Genomic DNA, 24103 nt, shown 5'->3' on the forward strand with positions numbered 1-24103 from the left:
GTTCTGTACTGTGCATTGTTATTCTTGTATTGTTTAATTGTATTTTGATATGTTGTTTTTATATTTTGTTATATTGTACTGTCTTGGGCATGGCCCCATGTAAGCCGCCCCAAGTCCCCGTTGGGGAGATGGTGGCGGGGTATAAATAAAGTTTTTATTATTATTATTATTATTATTATTATTATTATTATTATTATTATTATTATTATTATTATTTCCCTCCTGAGCCAGGACCCTTTGAAGGTAATTGTCTTACAAGTGTGAACTTTAAAGGAACTATCTAAGGTGCTGAAACCTACTTTAGAGATAGTTTCCTTACTAATTTATGTATTTGTTTGCTTAAATACCCAAGGATCTCAGGACAGCATATGATAGAATCATATTAAATGATTTCACACTTCAAGGAAGACAGTTTTAAAACAATTAAAAACAGCTACTATTTAGTTAATTCAACCACACCACCTGTTTATTATTTTATTGTGCTAGTGTCTCTGGTACATATGATCTGTGTACTCAACTGCTACGGAGGATCATAAGGTAGGGCTCAGTTGGGACAATCCAGTTATGTCCCACTAGTTTTGTCAAAACCTAGCTCAGTTCAGAAATTGGCATAGAGATAAATGAAACGGAAAATATCATACATTTTTACTATTTTTCATCCTTCATTACATCAGACATCAGTGATCCCTAGTGTTAGCTTTAAGACAAAAAGTGCCATGTGCTAGTTAAATTATGACACACACCCCCTTCCTTGGGCCCTGAAGCAGGTAGACCTGGTAGGACTACACTGCTTGCTTTGTGGCACACTCCCATAAACTATCAGCTCTATCATTATGTCTGGAATTGCTCCAAAACAGAATGCCTTCAAATTTAGAATTACACAACATTAGCAAAATCCATGGTACATTTGGGAGGGCAGGAAGATGGAGGCCCCTGGCCAACGGGACCCTGTACTTAAGCACACTTAAGCACAATGCTAATCTGGCCCTGCTGGTCCCCACAGTACTGGAAGCACACATAAGAACTAGTTTTATTTCCACTCTTCCTCTCCCTGGTTAATGTCTAATTTTGCCATATGGTTTATGCCAGGGATGGGATCCAAATATCTTACATCCAGAGAGATGCTAAGCACATTCTATTAAAACCCAAGTGCTGAAATAGGCTTGAGAACATCTAAGAAGTGAAGAAGTATGTAGAGGAATCTCCTCTACAACCAGTCTCACCAATCACATGGCCTATACATCAACAAGGCACCCAAGCACTTTTCTCCTAAAACTGAGTAAAAATATATCCAAGTCCATAATTTACATTTCCAGGGTGTCATAATTCCATTACTAAACTGTCCTGAACTATTTATTTACTTTTTAGTCTTGAATCACAGTGCACTCTCCAATGAAATTTAGTAATTAACTGGGAAATTATAGTAATTCAAGACTGAAAGGTACAGGAATCAAGGAGGCAATTCAAATAATAAAACTAGAAAGGAATTACTGATCTAATATGGAGAAGAGAAAGGAAGCAAAATCACAAGATATACACAAGTCTACTTTAAATTTGGATTTTGTCAAGCATAAGTCCATTCTCTCTAGTTTCTGCAAATAGTTTTGTTTTGAAAGCCCATTCGTATGGATGAAAAATTCATGGGTATGCATTTGCCTAAGAGAGAAGGTTTTGCAAGTCATCTCTCTTAATGCAATTTAACCTTAACCCGTATCTGTGGGATTGGTATCCACAATTTATTTTACCCATATCTGTCAAAATATGTCTTCTCTAGGCATTTTATAGGTCCTCTATAATGTACTTCCACCAAAGTTGGCCATAAAGTCGCACTGAAGGATCAAGCAGTGTCTAGCAGTGTACTCTCGAGGCATTTCCTAGATCACCTAGTATGACTTTATAGTATGCTTCCACCAGAAGGAATTCATTCAACAATGTTTGCTGTTATTCATGATTTCTGCTATCTGCAATTAGTCCTCCTGAAGCTTCATAAATATTTTTGGGAGATGCATCCCATAACTCATAAAATGATAATTGTTTGTTTAATACTACAGAAAGTTGAAATTGGAAGAACTAGTTACTCACTGTACTCTAGCATCATGTGCATTATGTGAAAAGGAGCCCAGCAGATGGCAAACAATATTACAACCGTTACCATCATGATGATTGCTCGTTTCTTCTTCCTGAAAGAGAAAGGAAGCCAGTACTGAGAATTTCTACACACGTGTGAATAAGCACAATAACTGAGGATGGAGGAATACAGATGATATGGTGGGGAAGGCCTGCGATAAAACACACAGCCCTCTGATAGAAGGTCCAAGTTTGGCATGGGAAAGACCTTACCTGTAAAGATCAACAGTTGTCGCTGAGTAAGGAATTGTAGACAAAACAGGCCAATGGCCTGATTCAATATAAGGCAGACTTAAAGCATTGTGTCAATTTTTGCAACATGTATGATTTTTGATTATGCATATTTCAGTGTAAAAACTTCACACTTCTTCAGTTTGAATCTAATTTTCCATCTTCTCATTCTCTCAGTTTGCTGAGATCCTTTTTGGAGGTCATCACCGTATGTTATTACTCCCTCTAATAATGTTGGTACCTTTCTGATTCCAGCTAGTTTGTAAACATGTTTAAAAAACACCAGTTCCTTTACTAATCTCTAAGGGATTCCACTGTTTACACAAAGTAATATACTGTACTGTCATACTTCTGGATGAAAACTAGGGTGTGTCTAGCCAACCCATATCAAGCTGGAGCCTAAATAGCAAAAATTATTAATGCAAAAGAATACACAAACTAGTTGATGCTGCAGCTGTTTGCCTTAGCCTACCATGAGAGGCCAAATTTCACTCTTCCTCTCCATTCCCAAGTTAACTTAAGTGCAAACCATTTCTGCACTTGAGTTTGCAGCAGTGGAAGTAAGCTAAGGACAAATAGGGAAAGTGTTGAAGGAAGAGAGAAAAACTGGGACATTTCAAAAATAGCTGAAAAAGTGAGCCAATGGAGGATTAATCAAGATTGTCCATGCTGAATAGAATTGGGAAGTTGTGTGTAGATGTAAACAATATTTTAAAGCAATTAAACAATTTGTTATAGGTATTTAACTCATTGTATTTATATTGCCAGAGAAGTGCTTATGAAATTAGGCTTGACTGTGCCTGCCAGATCAGAACAGTTGGAGACAATGTGCTGTGTGTCTGTATCTGCACACTGACCCAAAGAATTCCAGGCAAATGTGACTTTTACAGAATCCAGTAAAACAATCAGTAAAGATAAAAACTGTCAGTACAAACCGTGATATTTTAGACATCTCATTCCCATGAATGGCTTGCAGAACAGAAGCATCTCCAACTCTCTTCTTAACCCAGAGCTCATAGCCAATCCTAGTGTAGAGTAAGAGCATTAGCATCAATGGGAGGAGGAAGAGAATGACCAAAATAAAAGTGGCATATATCTTCTGGTGAACTGGGCTGGCCCATTCTTCCAAGCAGCAAATGTATTCTTTTTCATAAAGGAAGTCATATTTATTCTGAAACAAATTAAGCAGAAGTCCTGTTTAGCACAGAAAAAAGCTTTCTTTGTCAATGAGTTGTGAAAAGGAATGTGCAAAGCCTGATAGACTATGATACATATACAAAGAAGTGCCTCTTATTAGCTCAAGTTCACTGATCTTTTTCTTTGTTCATCATTACTAATTTGTCAATTTCTGCTATTTAAATTTTTTTAACAATCCATTCCTTTATTATTATGAGGTCTGCCTTCTTCCAATGTTGTGCATATAATGTCTGTGGTGCTATTATTATGTAGTACAATATTTTTTAGTTTGGTTTTTTGTTTGTTTGTCTATTTGAAATTCCCAATAAATATTATTCAGGTTCTAATTGTAACTTTGATTTTAAAATTTCTTTCAGGTTTTGTTTTTTTTGTATCTTGACTCAAAATTCCCTTACTTTTTACAGGACCACCACATAAGGAAGAAAGTTACTTCATGTTCTTTACATTTCCAGAACTTATTGTTTCTTCTCTTATACATTTTGGCAAGTTTTGCTGGAGTCAGGTACCACCTGTTCATCATATTATAAAAAATTCCTCTAAGGTCACAGCCCAGAATTTTCTTTAAGCCAATTGTCCACATTTTTCCCATTTATTTAATTCTATGTGTGCCTGTCATTTTGTGCCCATTTGATCATACATTCCTTTACCAATTCTGGTTCCATTTCCATCTTCAGTAACATTTTTACAATAAGGAGTTCTTCATTAATATATAATTCCTTTTCAAATTCTGATTGCTCTCTTTCAAATCTAATCTTTTTTGCTGTCTAGTGTAAGAACCTCATCAGATAGTCCAGTGATGGATCAGCATGCTACACATCCCAGGATGTTGCTGGACTACTAGCAAAGGAATCACTCACAACTGGAGTGAAAGCGTTGTATGATGCTTCCATCCCAACCCGGGAATGTGCCCGTGTTGTATTGGCTCCATGGATCCTTGCTGCTTGGGCAACTCTTGCCACATGTGATAGAAGAAGCATCACCACGAATGAACGTTGTGCAAGGTAATGGATTCGCCCGCTGCTCCTCTGTTTGGTGGTGAAGTGGGGTTCTTTGCCTGGCTTATGTGATAAGGTCAACAATCTTTCTTTCAGTTGCCTAGGTGAAGTACTTTTCTAATGATATATAATCAGAGTAGCTAAGCAAATTGAAGTGCATTTTCTTTGAAGTTGGGTGTGAAATTAACAGCTCAAGAGATAATGTAAAAAAATACACTAACTAGAATACATTAAAATACACCTTTACAGGAAAAGTGGCATCATGTCATACTTCCATGAGAAAGATTGAAGGCAGTGTAGAAAATTAATGGCCTTTTTCCTGTGTCAGGAGCAACTTGAAAAACTGCAAGTTGCTTCTGGTATGAGAGAATTGCCCATCTCCAAGGATGTTGCTCAGGGGGCGCCCTGATGTTTGATGTTTTACCATCCTTGTGGGAGGCTTCTCTCATGTCTCTGCATCAGGAACTGGAGCTAACAGAGGGAGCTCATCTGCTCTCCCTGGATTCGAACTACTGACCTGTCAATCAGCAGTCCTGCCAGCACAAGGGTTTAACCCATTGCACCACTGGGGGTTCCACTCTCTTGGATAATCACAGAGAAATCACAGAAAATGGGAATTTGAAGAGATTATTAGGAAATAATATACTAAGAAATCCTTATGTAGGAGATTCATTGAAATGCACTGGACTTGCTCAAGAGCAATAGTATTTAACATATTAAAGTTATAAACACTACTAAACTAAATGGAAAGTTATTTTACTCCTTTTTATTTCAAAGCAGACGCTTTCATGGGACAATACATAACACCGCACAACAAAGCTAATAACAAAACAAAGGAACATCACTTTCAAACACACATTATATTAAGAGCTACAGTAAAGCAATGTATTAACAGCAGAGGAGCAATATAAAGAAGGCCCTTTCCCTCAAATTGGGCCTCGCGATGTTATCATACAAGGTCTTTGTCAAAAAGTCAACAAGGCTGGTGTCAAATGGATCTTTCTTAGGAGGTCATCCCACAATTTGGAGATCATAAAAATAGCCACTCACCCAATTTCACTGTTCAGCAATCAAAGACTCAGATTATCATCTCAGGTTCCACAGAACTGGCCTTTTCCTGCTGTACCCTTTATCCTACTGCCTAATTTTTCCTTTTAAACAGTTTCCAAGGATACATCTACAACTGTAGAATTATTGCAGTTTGATACCATTTTACTTGTTATGATTCAATGCTACAAAATTATGGGAATTTTAGAAGGTCTTTAGCCTTCTCTGCCAAAAAGAACTTGTACCTCACCAAACTACAATTTCTATGATTCCACTGCATTGAGCCATGGAAATTAAAGTGATTTCAAACTACATTAATTCTACAACATAGATGCACCCCAAGTTAGCATACCACAAAATTGTTAAGTGCATCCAATGCTTTACCATTTTCAATTATCTTTAATAGATCAAAGAGTGGCTTTTCTGCTGTTGTTTTGCTTTTGTTTTTTACCTTTCACTGCTTTGTTCTCTGCAGGACACAGTGTTTAGCAGTTTTTTGTTCTTTTTGTTCTTAATGAATCAACTAACAATGGAACAAAAAATGAAAATTATGAGAAATTACAATATACATCTAAAAGGAACAGTGTGAATTCATCACCAGACTGGCCCAAGTTATTTTGCATGATGATGACTGCTCCCAGTTCCATACACAGAATCTGACTGGCAGATTATTCTTATTTCAATATTGGTGACCTGCAAGATATGGGAACATTAAAGTTAGCTTCAATAGCATACTGCTTTCTCCTCCACTATTTTGATGGCTCCCAAACTGTTGGTGATCTACCATCTGAGATGGATGTTTCATTTCACCTAATATATAAAACCAGCCTTAAATCACAGCAAAGCAGGCCTGTAGCGAGGGGGCGGTTTTAGGGGTTCAACCCCCCCCCCCCGAAATTTTTCAGGTTATAAAAAAAACCTGGTTTACTCATGAATTTTAACTGGTTAACCAAATCCCATGCTAAGTCTATGAGACACAAAACATTAAGAGCCCCTCCAGGCACTATCTCAAGCAGATATTGACAGGTTTGTAGCGGGGAGGGGTGTGTGCTAGGGGTTAACCCCCCCCCCCCCCGAATTTTTTTTCTGGCTACGGCCCTGCAGCAAAGTTTATGTTTTATTGCCAGAAACAGCAAAGGTAAACTTCCGAATCCAAGAGTTTAATCCAAATAATGTGGCAAGTTATCAGAAAATTGTTTTTGAACAATATGTTATAAATCTAGCAAGCTGTCTTTTAAATATCTCATTTCTATTTCTGATTATAGCAACAGAATGTCTATTGCTCCTTAATAGATGCAGATATCATTTGCGTTTGCACATTATCTTTCATTTCAAAGATCACTATGTCAGTAACTTTGGTTTTTTCTATATTTTGTAATATACATATCCTTAGCAGCAGCCATAACAGATGTCATCTGCTGTGAACACAATGTGGGTATAATCACACAAAATAACCAAATGTACCTCCAGTCGCTGTACATGCCACATTGGTGACCCAACAATTGCTGCCAGGAACCAAACTATGCCTGAAAATAAAAAAAGAGTGATAGCTGGTTTTTAAGAGAGACGACATATGAAATCTATATGTGAAAACAGCCTGTTGATATATTTACTTTATGTTGTGATGTACATCAATTAGCAATGTACAAATATGGACCAGACGGGATAATTAATAAACACTGCAAGCAGATGGAAGCTGATTAGTGAGGTACACATCCTTCTCAGGAAGAAAATTTCATTAAAACTAACATTTTAAATAGGTTAAATACAGAATCCAATATCTCCAGTAAACACAGACTAATTTGACTTTGGGACCGATTGTTATGGTTGAGCCTTCTGGCTCTGATACTAGGAGACGAGGTCGTAAGACTCCTCGAGAGTCAGACTCTTTTGAGGAGCGCGAAAGGAAACGGCTCCGGGACTTATTTGCAGAACCAACAGACGAAGACTCCTTTGAGGGTTTTACCGAGGGAATGGAGGAAGAGATGGTTAGCTCAGAGGAGGATGATATGGAATGGACTCGTGTGAGGGAGGGTTTGGGTGTCACCGGCAATGATAGCATGGGAGGCGACTGGCGGGTTGCAGGATCGGATCCGTGGACGGGCTGGAGGGATGGAACGGGATCCACAGCTGGGGATGCTGTGGGGCGTAGTCAAAGGTGTTTTAGTTCTGATGAGGATGATGATGAGGAGGCACCTGGAATTAGGATAGCAGCTGACAGCGATGAGGAGTTATGAACTGGCATAAAATGGGGTCTAGAATCAATGGCTAATTGCGTTGGGCAAGGTAATCTGGACGAACGCTTGGGCTCTTGTTGGGGAACTTCCTGAAGACGGGTGTGATTCGTTTGCTGGATACGTAAGTTACCAAGGACACTGGGTATAGACGGCGGGAGGAACTGTGTGGGCTTTTTCTGTGCAACTTGTGTTTAATCTTGATAGCTTGGACCTCCGTCGTCTTTTTGACGGACATTAATTGCCTACTCTGGATTGACGCTGGACTGACTGACTGACTACGACCTCGGACTATCCCTTCTGTGGCTATCGGTGGAACTTGTGAACTTAAGACGTCTGTACCTGACTTTCGCCCTTTGGACCAGATTGGAACCCTGCTGACCGTTGCTACCCTGATTGATGTGCCTGGACCCGGATTTCGCTCGTTGCACGGAGGAGTAACAACCTGAGTTACTCAATTGTAGCTTTTGAGTAGCAGAGAGGAATCTGCTGCCAGTTATTTGTGTTATTTTGAATCTCTCTTTATCAACTTTTGTTTGTTTAAATTGCCAGGCTGAAGTAAGCATTTTTGATTTAACCCGGATTAAACTCCTGTTTAATCCGGTTTATCTTTTGAACTGTTTTTTATACTAGCGGAGTCTTTTCTGTATCTTTTCACATTGAAGGCAAGTGTTTGCCTAGTCCTTTGTTTCTTACGGGCATTTTTTAGTTCTGTAACTTTAATAAACTGTGTTGAACTTTATTTGGTGGCGTTCTGTCTGTGACAGATTGCCCAACGCCCTAAAAAAGTTTTTCTAGTGAGGTATTAACGTCAAGAAGACGATGGAGGAGCTTAAGGCCCGTTTTGATCAGCTGCAGGCTGCATTTTACGCTGCACAAGCAGCACAGCCAGCTAAAGGACATGTAATGACTCCTGAACGTTTTGATGGGTCTCGAAACAAATTGCCCACTTTTTTGGCGCAAATTGAACTTTATTTTTCTCAGATTAGCGCACAAGCTTTTCCTACGGACACCAGCAAGGTGGCATTTATTTTGAGTCTATTGACCGGTCCTGCGGGACAATGGGCCACTAATTTGATTTTGGGAAATGACCCAGTCAAGGACAAATTAAATGATTTCAAGAAATTATTATCTGACACTTTTGGGTATCCCCTCCGTATGGAGAATGCTAGCTGGGCTCTTTATTGGTTAAAACAGGGAAAGGGGTCTGTTTTGGACTATTTAAGTAAGTTTAACTCTTTTCGTCATCAACTAGACTGGGGGGAGAATGCGTTTATGCTTTTGTTTATTGCTGGCTTGAATGATTATCTCCAGGATGAATTGGCGCGTTTAGAGCCGGCAGAAAACTGGGACGCTTTGGTGGCTAAGGTTTTGCGTTTGGACGCCCGGTTCGAATCTCGCAAACAGTCTAGGGCAATGTATGCGCCATCTGTATCTGCACCTAGGGCACCTGTGGCAAAAGGGGAGGAGCCTATGGAACTCGGGGTGTTTAGAAAGTTGTCATCGGCAGAAAAAGACCGTAGAAGGCAATTGGGATTATGCTTATATTGCGGGACTGCTGGGCATTTTGCTAGGAATTGTAATGTTAAGCCTTCTCAGCTTTCGGGAAAAGGTCAGCCCTAGTGTGACGTGAGTCCAACGCATTAGGGCTTATAAAGCAGTCACTTGAGGGGAAGAAACATGTTTTTGTACCCATTTCATTATCTGTTGGGGGAAAAGAACTTGCTTCTACTCTGGCACTGCTGGACTCAGGGGCTACGGTCTCGTATGTGGATGTTGGGTTTGCGAGGAAGCATGGGCTTCCTACAGTACGTAAAGCATGCGATATATGGGTGGAAGGAGCGGACGGGAAACTACTGGAGTCTGGGGTGGTTAATCGTGAAACCTCAGAAATAACGTGGGAGGTACAAGGAGTAACTGGAAAGTTTGTATGGGACATTACACGGTTACCAAGATACAATGTAATCCTGGGAATGGATTGGTTAACTTTAGTAAATCCTCAAGTGGATTGGGTGAAGCGTACTATAGCTTTTAAAAGGCAGAAATGTTTTGCTTTAAATTCTTCTCAGATTGACATGGAGGGAGTGCCTACTGAATATAGGGAATTTCAAGATGTGTTTTGTAAGAAGGAAGCGGATAAGTTGCCGCCTCATAGACCATACGATTGTGCGATTAGATTGATAGAGGGCGCTAAGTTACCAGCAGGAAGGCTGTACGCTTTAACGGTACCAGAAAGACAAGCCTTGAGGGAATTTCTTGACGAGAACCTAGCTAAAGGGTTTATTTGCCCATCTAGCTCTCCAACTGCTGCACCTGTGTTCTTTGTGGCTAAAAAGACAGGGGAGCTTAGACTAGTATGCGACTATCGGGTTCTCAACAAGCACACCATTCGTGATAGATATCCGCTACCTTTGATTTCGGAATTACTATCGAGAGTACAAGGGGCTAAGATCTTTACCAAGCTTGATCTACGGGGGGCGTATAACTTGATTAGAATACGGGAAGGTGACGAATGGAAGACGGCATTTAACATGTGTTTCGGATGTCACGAGTTCCGTGTGATGCCTTTCGGATTATGCAATGCACCTGCTGTCTTCCAAAGATTCATAAATGATGTATTTAGAGATTTAATTGATCAATTTGTAGTGGTTTATTTGGACGATATATTAATTTTCTCTAAGGATGAAAAGGAACATCAGCAGCATGTGAGGCAGGTGTTACAACGTTTACGGGATAATGGGCTTTTTGCTAAGGCCTCCAAATGTGTATTTCATGTGTCTGAGGTTGAGTTCCTGGGGCATGTAGTTTCGGGAAAGGAACTAAAAATGGATCCGCACAAAGTTGATGCAGTCAACTCTTGGCAGGAACTCAAGTCTAAAAAAGATGTACAGCGATTTTTGGGGTTTGCTAATTACTATCGAGAGTTCATCCCAAACTTTGCTAAACTTACTGTACCTTTAACACAACTCTTACGTAAGAAGCAATCGTTTGTGTGGGGACGGGAGGCTCACGATGCGTTTCTACAGTTGAAATCTAGTTTCCAAGCTGATAATATACTAATCCATCCAGACATTGATAGACCGTTCATAGTAGAAGCAGACGCTTCTAGTTATGCGTTGGGGGCTGTATTATCTCAAAGGGATTCATCAGGGACCTTGCGTCCCTGTGGATTTTACTCCAGACAACTAACACCTTTTGAACAAAATTACACCATCTGGGAAAAGGAATTGTTGGCTATCAAGGTGGCTTTTGAGGTGTGGCGGCACTGGTTAGAGGGCGCACGTCATCAAATTGTGGTCAGATCTGACCACAAGAATTTAGAACATTTACAAACTGCCAAGAAATTGAATCAACGTCAGATTCGATGGGCCTTGTTTTTCTCTAGGTTCAATTTTAAGGTTCCGTTTGTGGAAGGGAAGGTAAACCTACGGGCGGATGCATTATCTCGTAAGCCTGAGTTTAAAACTTGCGAGCAGACAGTACGTCAGACAATTTTGCCTACTGCCTCTTTATGCGTGGTAGAAAACGAGGCTGGTTTACACGCTCAAATTCTAGAGGCTCAGAAGGACGATAACTGGACTCAAGAGCAACTCATGTTACTTTCGGTAGGGACTCGTACTGTGCTGCCTCATTTACAAGACCAGGAGGGGGTATTGGTACGTAATGGACAAGTTTATGTACCGGCGGGTGCACTCAGGTTGGAAGTCATTAGGGCACATCATGATGAACCGATGGCTGGGCATTTTGGCAGGTTTAAGACTGTACAACTCATTACCAGAAACTATTGGTGGCCTAAAATGCGACAGGACATTCTCCGTTTTTGTGATAGCTGTGCAGTATGTCAGCAGAGTAAGACGCCTGTCGGGCGCCCTAGGGGATTATTATCTTCCTTGCCTGTTCCTGAGAGACCATGGCAGATTATTTCCATGGATTTCATTTCTGACTTGCCTAGGTCTGGGGGTTATACATGTATTTGGGTGGTGGTGGATCTATTTTCTAAAATGGCTCATTTTATACCATGTTCAACAATTCCAGCGGCTCCTACATTGGCTTTACTATTTACCAAGCATATTTTCCGTTTGCATGGGGCTCCTGAGGTTATTATCTCTGACAGAGCTCCTCAATTTGTGTCTCGTTTTTGGAGGCATTTCCATGAGTGTTTGGGAACCAAATTGAATGTCTCCTCTGCCTTTCATCCACAAACGGATGGTCAATCTGAGAGAGTTAATGGGTTGTTGGAGCAGTATTTACGTTGTTTCTGTCTAGAACAACCAAGTGCTTGGGTAAAATGGTTGTCAGTGGCTGAATTCGCCTATAATAACGCTGTACATACGTCTAGTCAACACACACCATTTGAATTAACTTATGGTTTTCATCCGCGGGGAGGGGTGGCGCCGTCAACCAATGTGGTTTCCTCTGATCCGGTGTACCGTTCCTCTGAAATGGCCGCCTTACATGATGTTGCTCGTCGGTTGTTATTAGAAGCTAAGGCAGCGCAGAAGACTCAAGCCGACCACCATAGACAAGCCGGGGAGGAGTTGGAGGAAGGGGATCTGGTTTGGTTATCCTCTAAATATATTAAACATACTAGGGGAAAGTTTGCGCCACGGTATTTGGGACCTTTTCCTATTGTTAAAAAGATTTCTTCTGTGGCATTTAGATTGCGCTTGCCATCTTCTTTTAAGATTCACCCTGTCTTTCACCGTTCTTTATTGAAGTTGGATACTTCTGGGCGCCGTAACACTGTAGCCAAGGAGATCACTGCTGTGTCTCCACCTTTGGAGGAGGAGGCCTTTGTGAGAGGGGATAGTGTTATGGTTGAGCCTTCTGGCTCTGATACTAGGAGACGAGGTCGTAAGACTCCTCGAGAGTCAGACTCTTTTGAGGAGCGCGAAAGGAAACGGCTCCGGGACTTATTTGCAGAACCAACAGACGAAGACTCCTTTGAGGGTTTTACCGAGGGAATGGAGGAAGAGATGGTTAGCTCAGAGGAGGATGATATGGAATGGACTCGTGTGAGGGAGGGTTTGGGTGTCACCGGCAATGATAGCATGGGAGGCGACTGGCGGGTTGCAGGATCGGATCCGTGGACAGGCTGGAGGGATGGAACGGGATCCACAGCTGGGGATGCTGTGGGGCGTAGTCAAAGGTGTTTTAGTTCTGATGAGGATGATGATGAGGAGGCACCTGGAATTAGGATAGCAGCTGACAGCGATGAGGAGTTATGAACTGGCATAAAATGGGGTCTAGAATCAATGGCTAATTGCGTTGGGCAAGGTAATCTGGACGAACGCTTGGGCTCTTGTTGGGGAACTTCCTGAAGACGGGTGTGATTCGTTTGCTGGATACGTAAGTTACCAAGGACACTGGGTATAGACGGCGGGAGGAACTGTGTGGGCTTTTTCTGTGCAACTTGTGTTTAATCTTGATAGCTTGGACCTCCGTCGTCTTTTTGACGGACATTAATTGCCTACTCTGGATTGACGCTGGACTGACTGACTGACTACGACCTCGGACTATCCCTTCTGTGGCTATCGGTGGAACTTGTGAACTTAAGACGTCTGTACCTGACTTTCGCCCTTTGGACCAGATTGGAACCCTGCTGACCGTTGCTACCCTGATTGATGTGCCTGGACCCGGATTTCGCTCGTTGCACGGAGGAGTAACAACCTGAGTTACTCAATTGTAGCTTTTGAGTAGCAGAGAGGAATCTGCTGCCAGTTATTTGTGTTATTTTGAATCTCTCCTTATCAACTTTTGTTTGTTTAAATTGCCAGGCTGAAGTAAGCATTTTTGATTTAACCCGGATTAAACTCCTGTTTAATCCGGTTTATCTTTTGAACTGTTTTTTATACTAGCGGAGTCTTTTCTGTATCTTTTCACATTGAAGGCAAGTGTTTGCCTAGTCCTTTGTTTCTTACGGGCATTTTTTAGTTCTGTAACTTTAATAAACTGTGTTGAACTTTATTTGGTGGCGTTCTGTCTGTGACATAAATGGCTTGAGAGTCTGTCAGCTTATTGCATTCATTACCAGAGGGCACAATTCATATTTCTCTCTCTTTAAATGCCTAGCTCTCTGGAAAACATAGCAGAACTTTTTTAGTACTGACATGAACATTATTGGACGGCCAGCTGGTTCCCTCCATTTTGGCCTTCAGATGAGCAATTCCTGTTTTATGTTTTGTTTAGCTGTTCCTTTGCTATTTTGGTTGAACTTATTGTTGCTAGTTTTTCACCTAATTATATTGTAGCTCCTGGTTTGTCCATCTATGCCACGGCCTATTGCTTTCACTTTGTTGTGTACTAGGAAATTTACCTGTCATTGCCCAGGTTGAAGTTTGTGATTTGGCTTATTATTTGAATGCTAAAAAGAAATGAGTGTGAAATTTGTTTCACAGTAACTCCCATGCAAAATCAATCAAAAACAGCAGTTGCCTAAAAAAGAAAAGAAAAGAAACAAGATAGCTGATCAGTTTATAGAAAAATATTTGAGAAATCAACCCAGGTCTAAATAGGGCCCAAAACACTGGATTAAAATATAGGAAAGGCAATTCTGATTTAATATAAGCAAAGGCTTCTTTGAAAGTAGAATGAGTTATGTTAGAAGGTGGTAGACTCTCTTTTGTTGGATTTATCTAAACAGAGATTGCATGGCTGCGGCTCCAGGATGATTTACTATGGATTCCTATGCAGGCAGGAATTTGGACTAGGTCATCCTTGAAACCCTTCCAACTCTATGATTCTGTGAGTCATCACATATATCAAAACAGGACAATATATGTGCCCTCTAGAGCCTAAAATATAAAAAATCTGAAGCATCGTACCAGGAGCTACCTATTGAGATTGACAAATCAGGTCCAAGGCCTTACTACAATCTTCCTTTTGGTTCAATCAGACAACACACAAGGTGAATAGTGAACTATGTGATCTGCAGTTCAATATATCTGGTGGGTGAAAGGTTGAAGATGACTGTTCTAAAGTTTTCATTTCAAAATTGAGAAAATAGCTAGATATATGGAGACACAGCAGAGTAATCGAAGACTTTACCAAGCATTGTATATGCTCTTCTGTTGGTGTACAGCCATTTCATTTTGAGCGGGTGGACAATCCCATTGTGCCTTTCTAGAGCAATGCAGGTCATTGTGAGGATCTCAGTAACTATTGCAGTAGATTGGACAAATGGCACCATCTTGCACGCAAAGGCACCTGAAAAAGGTTAAAACAAAATAGAAAAATATACATGATCAAAAGAGTCTTAGTACCTATGCTGATACCACATTACAAAACCAAGAACCACCAAAGCAATGTATGTTTTTCATTCTGTGCCTTATTTAAAAGGTATTTTGATAACAGATAACAGGGATGCTGACCTTTTAGGTTATTGAAGTGCAACCAATCCAGCCTTAGCCAATTTGGACAATAGATGATGGATGATGGACACTGCAGTCCAACAAGATCTGGAGGGCCACATTTCCTTGTCTATTTTATAATCATTGGTGTATTTTCTTCATATTCAGTCATTGTTCTGAAAACAATAGCTACTCAGCAATGAAACACCAATTCTAAATGGGAAAAAAATGTTTCAACCCAGTCTGAAATACCTGTTGTTTAAACCCTGGATTAATACTGAATACAACAGAAATGGAAGTAATCTGCCTTGTCCTTCTGATCAGTATATTGAATAGATCAACAACTAGCATGGTTCAGCCAAGGTTAGGTACTTTTAGATCCCATCAATTTTAGTGAAACAAGATTTGTAATTATCCTGCAGAAATCAATGATTAGAGATGCCTCAACATTGGCCGTCTCATGCCAAGATATACTAAATACTAAAAGCAAACTTCAGTAATTCCTTACCAACCAGCATTTGAGTCAGTTCTAAATAATCAATATGACTATTCTTTTTTATTGATCAATTGATTTTAACACTAATAATCTAATTCACAAACAAAACATATGGCATAGATTCATTGACTCATCCATTACAGATATAACAGAATAATTGTACTAATAACCATAACCACAGATTATTACATAGTTCTATTTCTTATTGCTGAAAAAGTCCATAAACAATCTACAATCTTTCATGGCTTCTTTGACTGGCTTTTCTTTTGGAACTCACATTATTTTAGCAATTTAGGCTAACTCTTAGTAATCCAATCGTTATTCTGTTGACAGATAAAATCAACATAAATATTTCTCACTTTATCAAGATAATTGCATTTCTCTATATGTGTCAAAGTTATAAGGGCTATTATAACTTGTATCTAGCAATTATCCAGTAATGGGAACAAACTGAGACTCATAATCTTACCAGAAAAGAATTCATTCATTATAATGTTGTGTATTAGAGACAAGTCTAACAAGAATGAAGAGGAAAATGCAACCCCCAAAATATTTCTCAAACTTCACTCCCCAGTTCTCAGGTTGTTTAGTTAAGCAAAGTTTGGTTCTGTGAGGATCACTCTGGTCTAATATCCCACACTTTAAAAACCACATTTCTCAAAGGTGGGCTCACAGAGTAGGAGGGCAATTAGCTTTTTGGATGTTGTTGGACAGTAAATCCCAACAATCCTAGACATCACAGCTAATGGAAACAAATACTGTGAGTTGCAGTACAACAACCTGGAGAGCTTGCATTAGGACACAACAGACCATAAGCAATTACAAATTTAGACAAGTTGTATAGCACAGGAATAGAGACCAGACAATACACGTACCATGACTGCACTTCTCATGGCTATCTGTCAGCATCTCATTTTACACTGCCTGAATATGCCTGTTGACTTATTTCTGATTTGCAGTTCAGGATGAAAACTAAGTTTAAATCTCTCTCTAACACAGTACTGAGATCTGTCTACACAGAGATCAACAGAAAATGCAAATTCTCAACATAAGATTGCCAAAGTGTCCACCTGCAGATTTAAAGACAGCACCAAATGCATTTGGTGCTGAGCATCACATTTTGATATGTAAAGGTTGAGCTTTTGTAGAGTTGCCATATTTTCAAGTTTCAGCAGAAAATTGCAGACATTGCCTTTGAGGTTCAGACTTCAGGCAAGTGTTCAGATCTCTACATGGATGAGATTTCTGTCCATGAGACTGTGTGAAGCCATAAGGCCATGGTCTACTTGACATGTCATAACCAAGCCATGTTCTTGTCAAAGCCTCTAATTTATAAAATGCAACCAGGTCAATTAGTTCTCTGGGCATCTGCAGTTAGCTTGGCTTCTTAGGTCCAGTCTTTATTTATTCCTCCAGCACTAGATGTCTACTCAGCAGAGATGGAGAAGCTCTTGAGGAGGAATAAATAACCCTCTACAACTAATCACTTCAATTGAGGAACCACACAACAGAGAGGAGAGGAGTGTGAACTGACTTTACAGAGCATATGTGGGATCGATAAGATATTGACAGTATTTGTAGATAATGGCTAAAATGGAAATGAGTATGTGGAAGATAAATTATGAGAAATTGAAGAGTATTTCAACCAGTTGCAGAACATTTCAGCCTTTCTGGACATGCTAAAATATTAATCTGTTCAATGTGCTGCAAGATTTTTCATCTTCCATTTCTGCCCTTTTTATGTTGTAGCAAAGTAATACAGCCATTATTCTCAAGTGAAAAAAATGACCAGCACCTACAAGAAAGGTGATTATAAGTATTTGTGTGCATACTAACTCTAGCTTGTATGCTGGCTGGTTCAATCTGAGCCAAGCAGAGTCTTAGGGCTCCATCAGATGGTCTCCCTCCTCCGTTTCTACACACTTCAAAGATGGACTCCCACGGAGCCAAACAAATACTTGGTTCTATCATAAAAACAAGGCAGAAGTTTATTAAACTGCAAAAACTTTGTTTTGCAGGACATCCTGCAGTACATTTTTCTATAGTTCTCCAATTTATATCTCGTAGAGTCTCAGCCAGTTCAAAGTTTGTGACAGCTACAAAAACAAAGTTTCTGGAGTATAACAACTACAACTTAGTAAGTACTGCACAATTAAACAGCAAATAACACTTTCAAACCAGGAACAGACTTTTTTTTCCAAATTTTGTTACATATGGGACAGAGAAGAATGTGTTTTTCCTGAGCTTGAAAGAAGTAGAATAACAGTAGTAAAAGGTAACATGGAAAATACTAGGAATGATAGGACGTGCCAGAAATGAAAGAATCAGAAAGCCCAATTACAGCAACGAACAGAAACATATAAGACATCTTGAACATACCTATTTTGTATTTTTGTGTTAAGTAAGATTTCAGGACAAGAGAAGTTGGCCTCATTTTGTTCTGAAGGAGTTGAGAAAATATATTTCATTTTCTTCTTTAAAGGAAAATTTAAGGTAAGCTATTTGTATATCAGATAGAAAACATTATGTTTGTTATTCCTTTACAAAGATTCTTCACCACACTTTAGAGGCACTTCTAAAGTTCTTATTCCTCTTCTCTGTAGAGGAATAAAATTCCAAATATCACCTCTTCAACCATTATTTTCTTTCCAGGCTGTAAGGTATTAGGCTGTTAGGAGAGCCCTTCTTTTTCTCATGAAGCTTTGCTATAATCTGTCCAAGGGTTATCTTAAAACATAATGTAAAAATTGGCATCAGATTTTTTACATTCTACAGTATTTTTTCAGCTCACTGTTCATCATTCTGATTGCAGAAAAATAACTATTGTACAGAGAGCAGCTACAGCAAAACATACATGCATACCTCAGTTTAAAGGTCTCTTGACAAAAAAGCTCCATTTTACAGAAGCCCAGCGCAACTTTTTTTTTCTTGTCTTCTTTCAAGTTGCTTGCTTTTTGTAACATTGGTATTAGCAAGATTGTGGAGAAGGGCTGGGAAAAGATGCACTTTCACTTTCTTGTGGAGTAAATGAATTCACAAAAATCAACACAATTTGTCATGGTAAGTTTGATTTTTACTCAACTGAGACACAAACAGATGATTAAGGTAAAGGCAAAGGTTTTCCCCTGACATTAAGCCTAGTAATTAAGATGATTACTATCAGATAAAAAGGTAAAGGTTTCCCCTTGAAATTAAGTCTAGTCATGTCCAACTCTGGGGAGGGGGTGCTCATCTCCATTTTTAAGCCAATGAGCCAGCGTTGTCTGTAGACACCTCCAATGTCATGTGGCTGTCATGACTGCATGGAGCACCATTACCTTCCCACTAAAGCGGTACCTATTGATCTACTCACATTTGTAGCTAGGTTGGCAGAGGCTGGGGCTAACAATGGGAGCTCACTCCATCCCATGGATTCGAACCACTGACCTTCCGGTCAGCAAGTTCTGCAGCTTAGCAGTTTAACCTGCTGCGCCACTGTGACCCCATAACATACTGTTACTATAATATACCAGCAAATGGGCCATAAGTAATTTGAATATTGCAGTAAAAATCCAACCATCTCATCACACCAAGGATTTTTGGTCCCTGGCTCCTCTTTGGGAATGGGGCCTGTTGAGTGCCATCAGACAACACTGGCTTAACCCCGCCCCCATTGATCCCAAAGTGGTGAGGAAGTGTTGCCCACGATGGAGAGGTAGGTGGGTTTTGTATAGCTCCAACAGAGCTACCTGAATTTTTGGTGCCCTTTCCCCATCTGCTAAGGGAAAGGCCAGTGTGGCAATAAATGTTGCCACCCTTTCCCCTGTCTGATAGGAACAGGGTGCCACCCCCGTCTGATGGGTGAAAAAGGGATGATGTGCGGGGTGCCATGGGGTGCCCCACGCACCTACCATTTCACCAGCGATTGCCAGCAAAACTAAGGTTAGTGTGAAGAGGTTCCAAGAAAATTGAGTTTGAATTCCCATTCAGCCATAGAAATCCAATGGATGACTTTGAGCAAGCCATGCTCTCTCCAGCAATGGCAAACTATTCTGAATAATTCTTGCCAAGAAAAGTCTATGAAGGGGTCGCTGTAAGTTGCAATCAACTTGAAGAACCATAACACCAAAAACAAAATCAAGCAATTACTGTAGCATTTTAACATGGTGCTCATAGAACTATCTTGCAACTATTTCTTGCCATATTGGACTCAAATACAATTTCTTTAATAAAGAAAACATATCTCTAAAATTCCTTCCACTGAAAGGAACATCCAGCTGTCACAATGCAGACAGGAGCCTGGGCTAAATCATGTCAATCTTCAATTTTCAGTATCATGACAATGATTAAAGTTGCTCTCTATGGACCATTTCCAGTTTTGTTTATGTAGTTATTTACGTAGTCAAGAAGGAAGCTACAGAAAACAAGTGCTGGAGTAGAAACAGGCTATTTTTAAAGAACAATAATTTAGAGATTCCACTTGAACATTAGGAAGAACTTCCTGACTGTAAGAGCTATTCAACAGTGGAACTCATTGCCTCAGAATGTGGTGGAGGCTCCTTCTAAACACAGGCTGGATGGCCATCTGTTGGGGGTGATTTTGCCTGCATGTCAGGGGTTTGGACTGGATAGCTAATGTACTCTCTTCCAACTCTATGATTTTTTATTCAATGAAGCATTTCACCATTTCTCAAGTAAATACTCTAGACATCTTGACTTCAGATTCCTTACACAAAACTATATCTCAATTATCGAATGTGCATGTATCAGTCCTACAAAGGTAGTTCCTTGCAATGCACTCTGATTATTAGGAAAGTATTTTCCTGTCAAGATATACTACCATGGGACACGGGGGATATCCACATAAAGATATAAATGAAAATAGCAAATGACTGTATGCCAATGGGGGGTGGGGAATGGGACTCTGGGATCTGGTGTAAAGAATGGAAGGAGCTTGGGAATAGCAACTTATCCAATAACAAACTATAGAAAACCATTAATTTAACAAAGGGAACTGCTTAAAATCACTCTGATAGACAAGAAAATATTGTTCTGATAAAAAATGTTCTAACACCAAGTGGGGTGAATACAAAAATCAGTATAACACGCAAATGGCAGTATACTGAAGAAAAAAGAACATGGGGTGCTGAGCTTGGCTCATAGAATGGAAAGGAGCCTGGGAACAGCAACTTATGTATTATTTACACAACCACAAATGCTCAGAGAAACAAAAGAACTGTTTGTTGCAGCTCTTGCCCATTGTTCAGACCCTTCCCCATGTGGTATTTGTCATCACAGGTTATTATCAATGTTTTAACATGCATAAGCAATAGCTTTCTTTCGGCTCTGTTCTTTGTGATTGAGAGTGAAAAAAAATATCTTTGGAACAGAAAGAACATCCTGATACCCATCTTGCCTAACAACAGTAGTATAGTCCTGACTAGAATACAGTTTATCACATTTCAAAGACTGCTCAGGAGATTACAATATCACCTAAGGAAAAAATCTTGTAAGATGTATACTCAAACACACAGTGTTCTTGGGGGGGAAATCTCTTTCTTATTTTTGAAGGTAATTTTCACAAGTCTTGGGAAATTCCAAATTAAGGGCTAAGCAACTTCATGCTTCTCAATGTTTGGGTTGCATTTTGCATCACTAAACAATTATAATACTTATTGGGCCCAATGAGTATTGTACACAACTCCTTTTGGATAGTATAAAGCCCCGGCTCATTTTTCCTCGAATTTGCTTTCGAGGAAAAATTAGACATATGGATTAGCTCCAGCAACATTACAGTGGTGAAATGAGTCTCAAAATGGTCAACATTCTGAATAACTTCCTTTTAACCTTCAATAAATAGCTTATTTTTAAAATGTCAGCAATATTCTTTCCAATGCCACCTCATTCAGAAGGCCAAACTTTTCTTTCATCAACAAGGTTTAATGCTAAACCATCTGATTGAGCCTTGCTTCAATTTCTCTATGACCTTTCTTTATCAGGGGGGAAAATGGACCCTTCAGAAAAGCTTGACATCCTCAAATTAAATCAAAATCCATATGCTCTGGCAGTTAATTCAGGAGAATCAGTCATTCACCATTACTGGTTTGTAATGGATGGTATTTGAAGCCCATTAAATTTAAGTGGAACCATGTTTGTTTTATGATCAGGCTTGAGCACAGGAGACAAACCAATTGCCCAGCTTTAGATGGCACACTTAAAAATCCTCCAATTGATGTTAAGATCACGCTGACCTTATTTAGTGTGGATGGGTAGAATCATAAACATTATGCTCTGAATATAATTCCAAATGTATTAACTGCTTAATGGGAAGCCATAACATTACAAAGTACATGCAGTGAAGAAGAGGAACTGAAAATACATGCAGAAATGTAAGAGAAAACAAGAGATAGGAAATCCCATCATTAGATAGTAAATCTAATAAGTATTTAATCAAAGGTACATTTGAGAATACAAAGTACACTGATCAAAACCTGACTCCATTTAATAATTAAGGTTAGAAATTGCCCATAAATATTACTGGCAAAGTAATTCCAGGGCTTCTAACCAAATGCCACAAGACATGCTATCACTGAAGAAAGTTGGAAGAAGTGCTTTTCAGTATCAAGAGAATCCAGTTATCCATTAACAGCCAATTCTAACTATGGCTATGTATTGACAAAGACATTTATGGCCAGAATGACTGGGTTGCTGTGAGTCTTTCGGGCTGTTATGGCCATGTTCCAGAAGCTTTCTCTCCTGACGTTTCGCCTACATCTGTGACAGGCGTCCTCAGAGATTGTGAGGTATGTTGGAAACTAGGGAGGTTTATATATCTGTGTAAGGTCCAGGGTGGGCAAAAGAATTCTAGTCTGTAGGAGGCAGGTATGTTTGGAGGTGTTAGCTGTCCCTGATTGATTAATGTTTGGAATTTCTCTGTTTTCGGAGTGTTGTTCTTTATTTACTGTTCTGATTTTAGAGTTTTTTAATGCTGGTAGCCAGATTTTGTTCATTTTCATGGTTTCCTCCTTTCTGTTGAAATTGTCCACATGCTAGTGGATTTCAATGGTTTCTTTGTGTAGTCTGATGTGGTCCAGCATTTCTGTGTTCTCAAATAATATGCTATGTCCAGGTTGGTTCTGTCGCACCTCAGGTTATCTTCACCTTGCTAAATACACCAGGCTGTACACATGTTGAAGTCTTTTGTAATTTATAAGGAATTAGGAAATAAATAGTTCTTAAAAAGCAAAAGTAAAGTTCCAAAAGATTGTTGCAAAACCAAGGCTATAAAGAATAATCCAAGAAAACATTAAGCATAAAACAAGGTTCCATTAATGCATGACAAAGTCCCATGAACTTGAATACACAAAGCTGCAAGATAATCCGGGAAAGCAAGAGCTTGCTGACTCAAACGAGACGTTGCTTTTGACAGAGTTTTCTCTTTCAGCACACCCTTTTAATATTCTCTGCATAGCATGAACACATTTCTTTGGCCTCTGACCTCTCTCTTGTTTGCTATTCTAACACTCTGGCGAACCCGGAATTCCAAACGGCCAGCTCAATCTAGAGATTCGTCAAGGCAAGACATCTCGTTAGCAGCAGCCTCTGTCTGCATGCTATCTAACTGGGAGCTTTCCTCCCTTTGCATCTGGCTAGCTTCAGTATCATCCCTAGTATCATCAACACCATTCCCTGCCATGGGAATGCCTCCCTGTTTCTCATCTCTCACAGCAGGGACACTCTGAACCTGAATCCCATAATTCCCATCAGAGTCATCTTGAACCTGAATACCATCATCTTGAACATCTGGAACCTGAATCCCACAATCCCCATCAGTCACTCTGAGACTCCAGCTGAGTCACAACAGATTCATCAAGTGCTCTGCTATGGCTGGCTTCTCTAGTTGAAGTATTCTATAGTGTGTTTCATGTTCCTTGACTCGTGTCTGAGCAATGCTTTGCTTGTTGGTCTCTATGTAGACTTGTCCATAGCTTCATGGTATACAGTAGACTCCTGCAGAGGTGAGAGGATTCCTCTTGTCCTTCACTGAACGTAGCATTTGTTGGATTTTCTTAGTGGGTCTGTAGATAGTTTGTGTTTCTTCATCAGCTTCCCAATGTGGTCAGTGGTTCCCTTAATGTATGGTAAGAACACTTTTCCTCTGGGTGGCTCTTTGTCTTTACTCTCGTGGCTTGTTCTTGGGTTTGCAGCTCTTCTGATGTCTGTGGTGCAGTATCCATTGGCCTTCAGAGCCCAGTTTAGGTGGTTAAGTTCACCTTGGAGGAAGTGGGATTCACAGATTCTTTTTGCACAGTCTGCCAGGGCTTTAATTGTCCTTCTTTTTTGACTTGGGTGATGGTTGGAGTTTTTATGTAGGTATCTATCTGTGTGTGTAGGTTTTCTGAAAACTGCGTAGCCCACAGTTTTCTGTAAACTGTGTGGCACTAACTA

At 39.8% G+C, this 24103-nt stretch overlaps 1 protein-coding gene across 1 annotated transcript in view; it reads right to left on the reverse strand.

The window, feature by feature from the left end:
• The window catches only part of qrfpr (pyroglutamylated RFamide peptide receptor), a 46106-nt gene that overhangs the window by 6552 nt on the left and 15451 nt on the right, over positions 1-24103 (reverse strand). The window contains exons 2-5 of the mRNA XM_062983604.1: positions 14879-15037; positions 7062-7123; positions 3294-3529; positions 2083-2180 (exon numbers count right to left, since the gene is read on the reverse strand). Of these exons, the coding sequence (XP_062839674.1) occupies positions 2083-2180; positions 3294-3529; positions 7062-7123; positions 14879-15037 (555 nt within the window). The remainder of the gene's footprint in view (positions 1-2082; positions 2181-3293; positions 3530-7061; positions 7124-14878; positions 15038-24103) is intronic.

The sequence above is a fragment of the Anolis carolinensis genome, chromosome 5, assembly GCF_035594765.1.
Source record: "Anolis carolinensis isolate JA03-04 chromosome 5, rAnoCar3.1.pri, whole genome shotgun sequence".
Taxonomy (NCBI): Eukaryota; Metazoa; Chordata; class Lepidosauria; order Squamata; family Dactyloidae; genus Anolis; species Anolis carolinensis.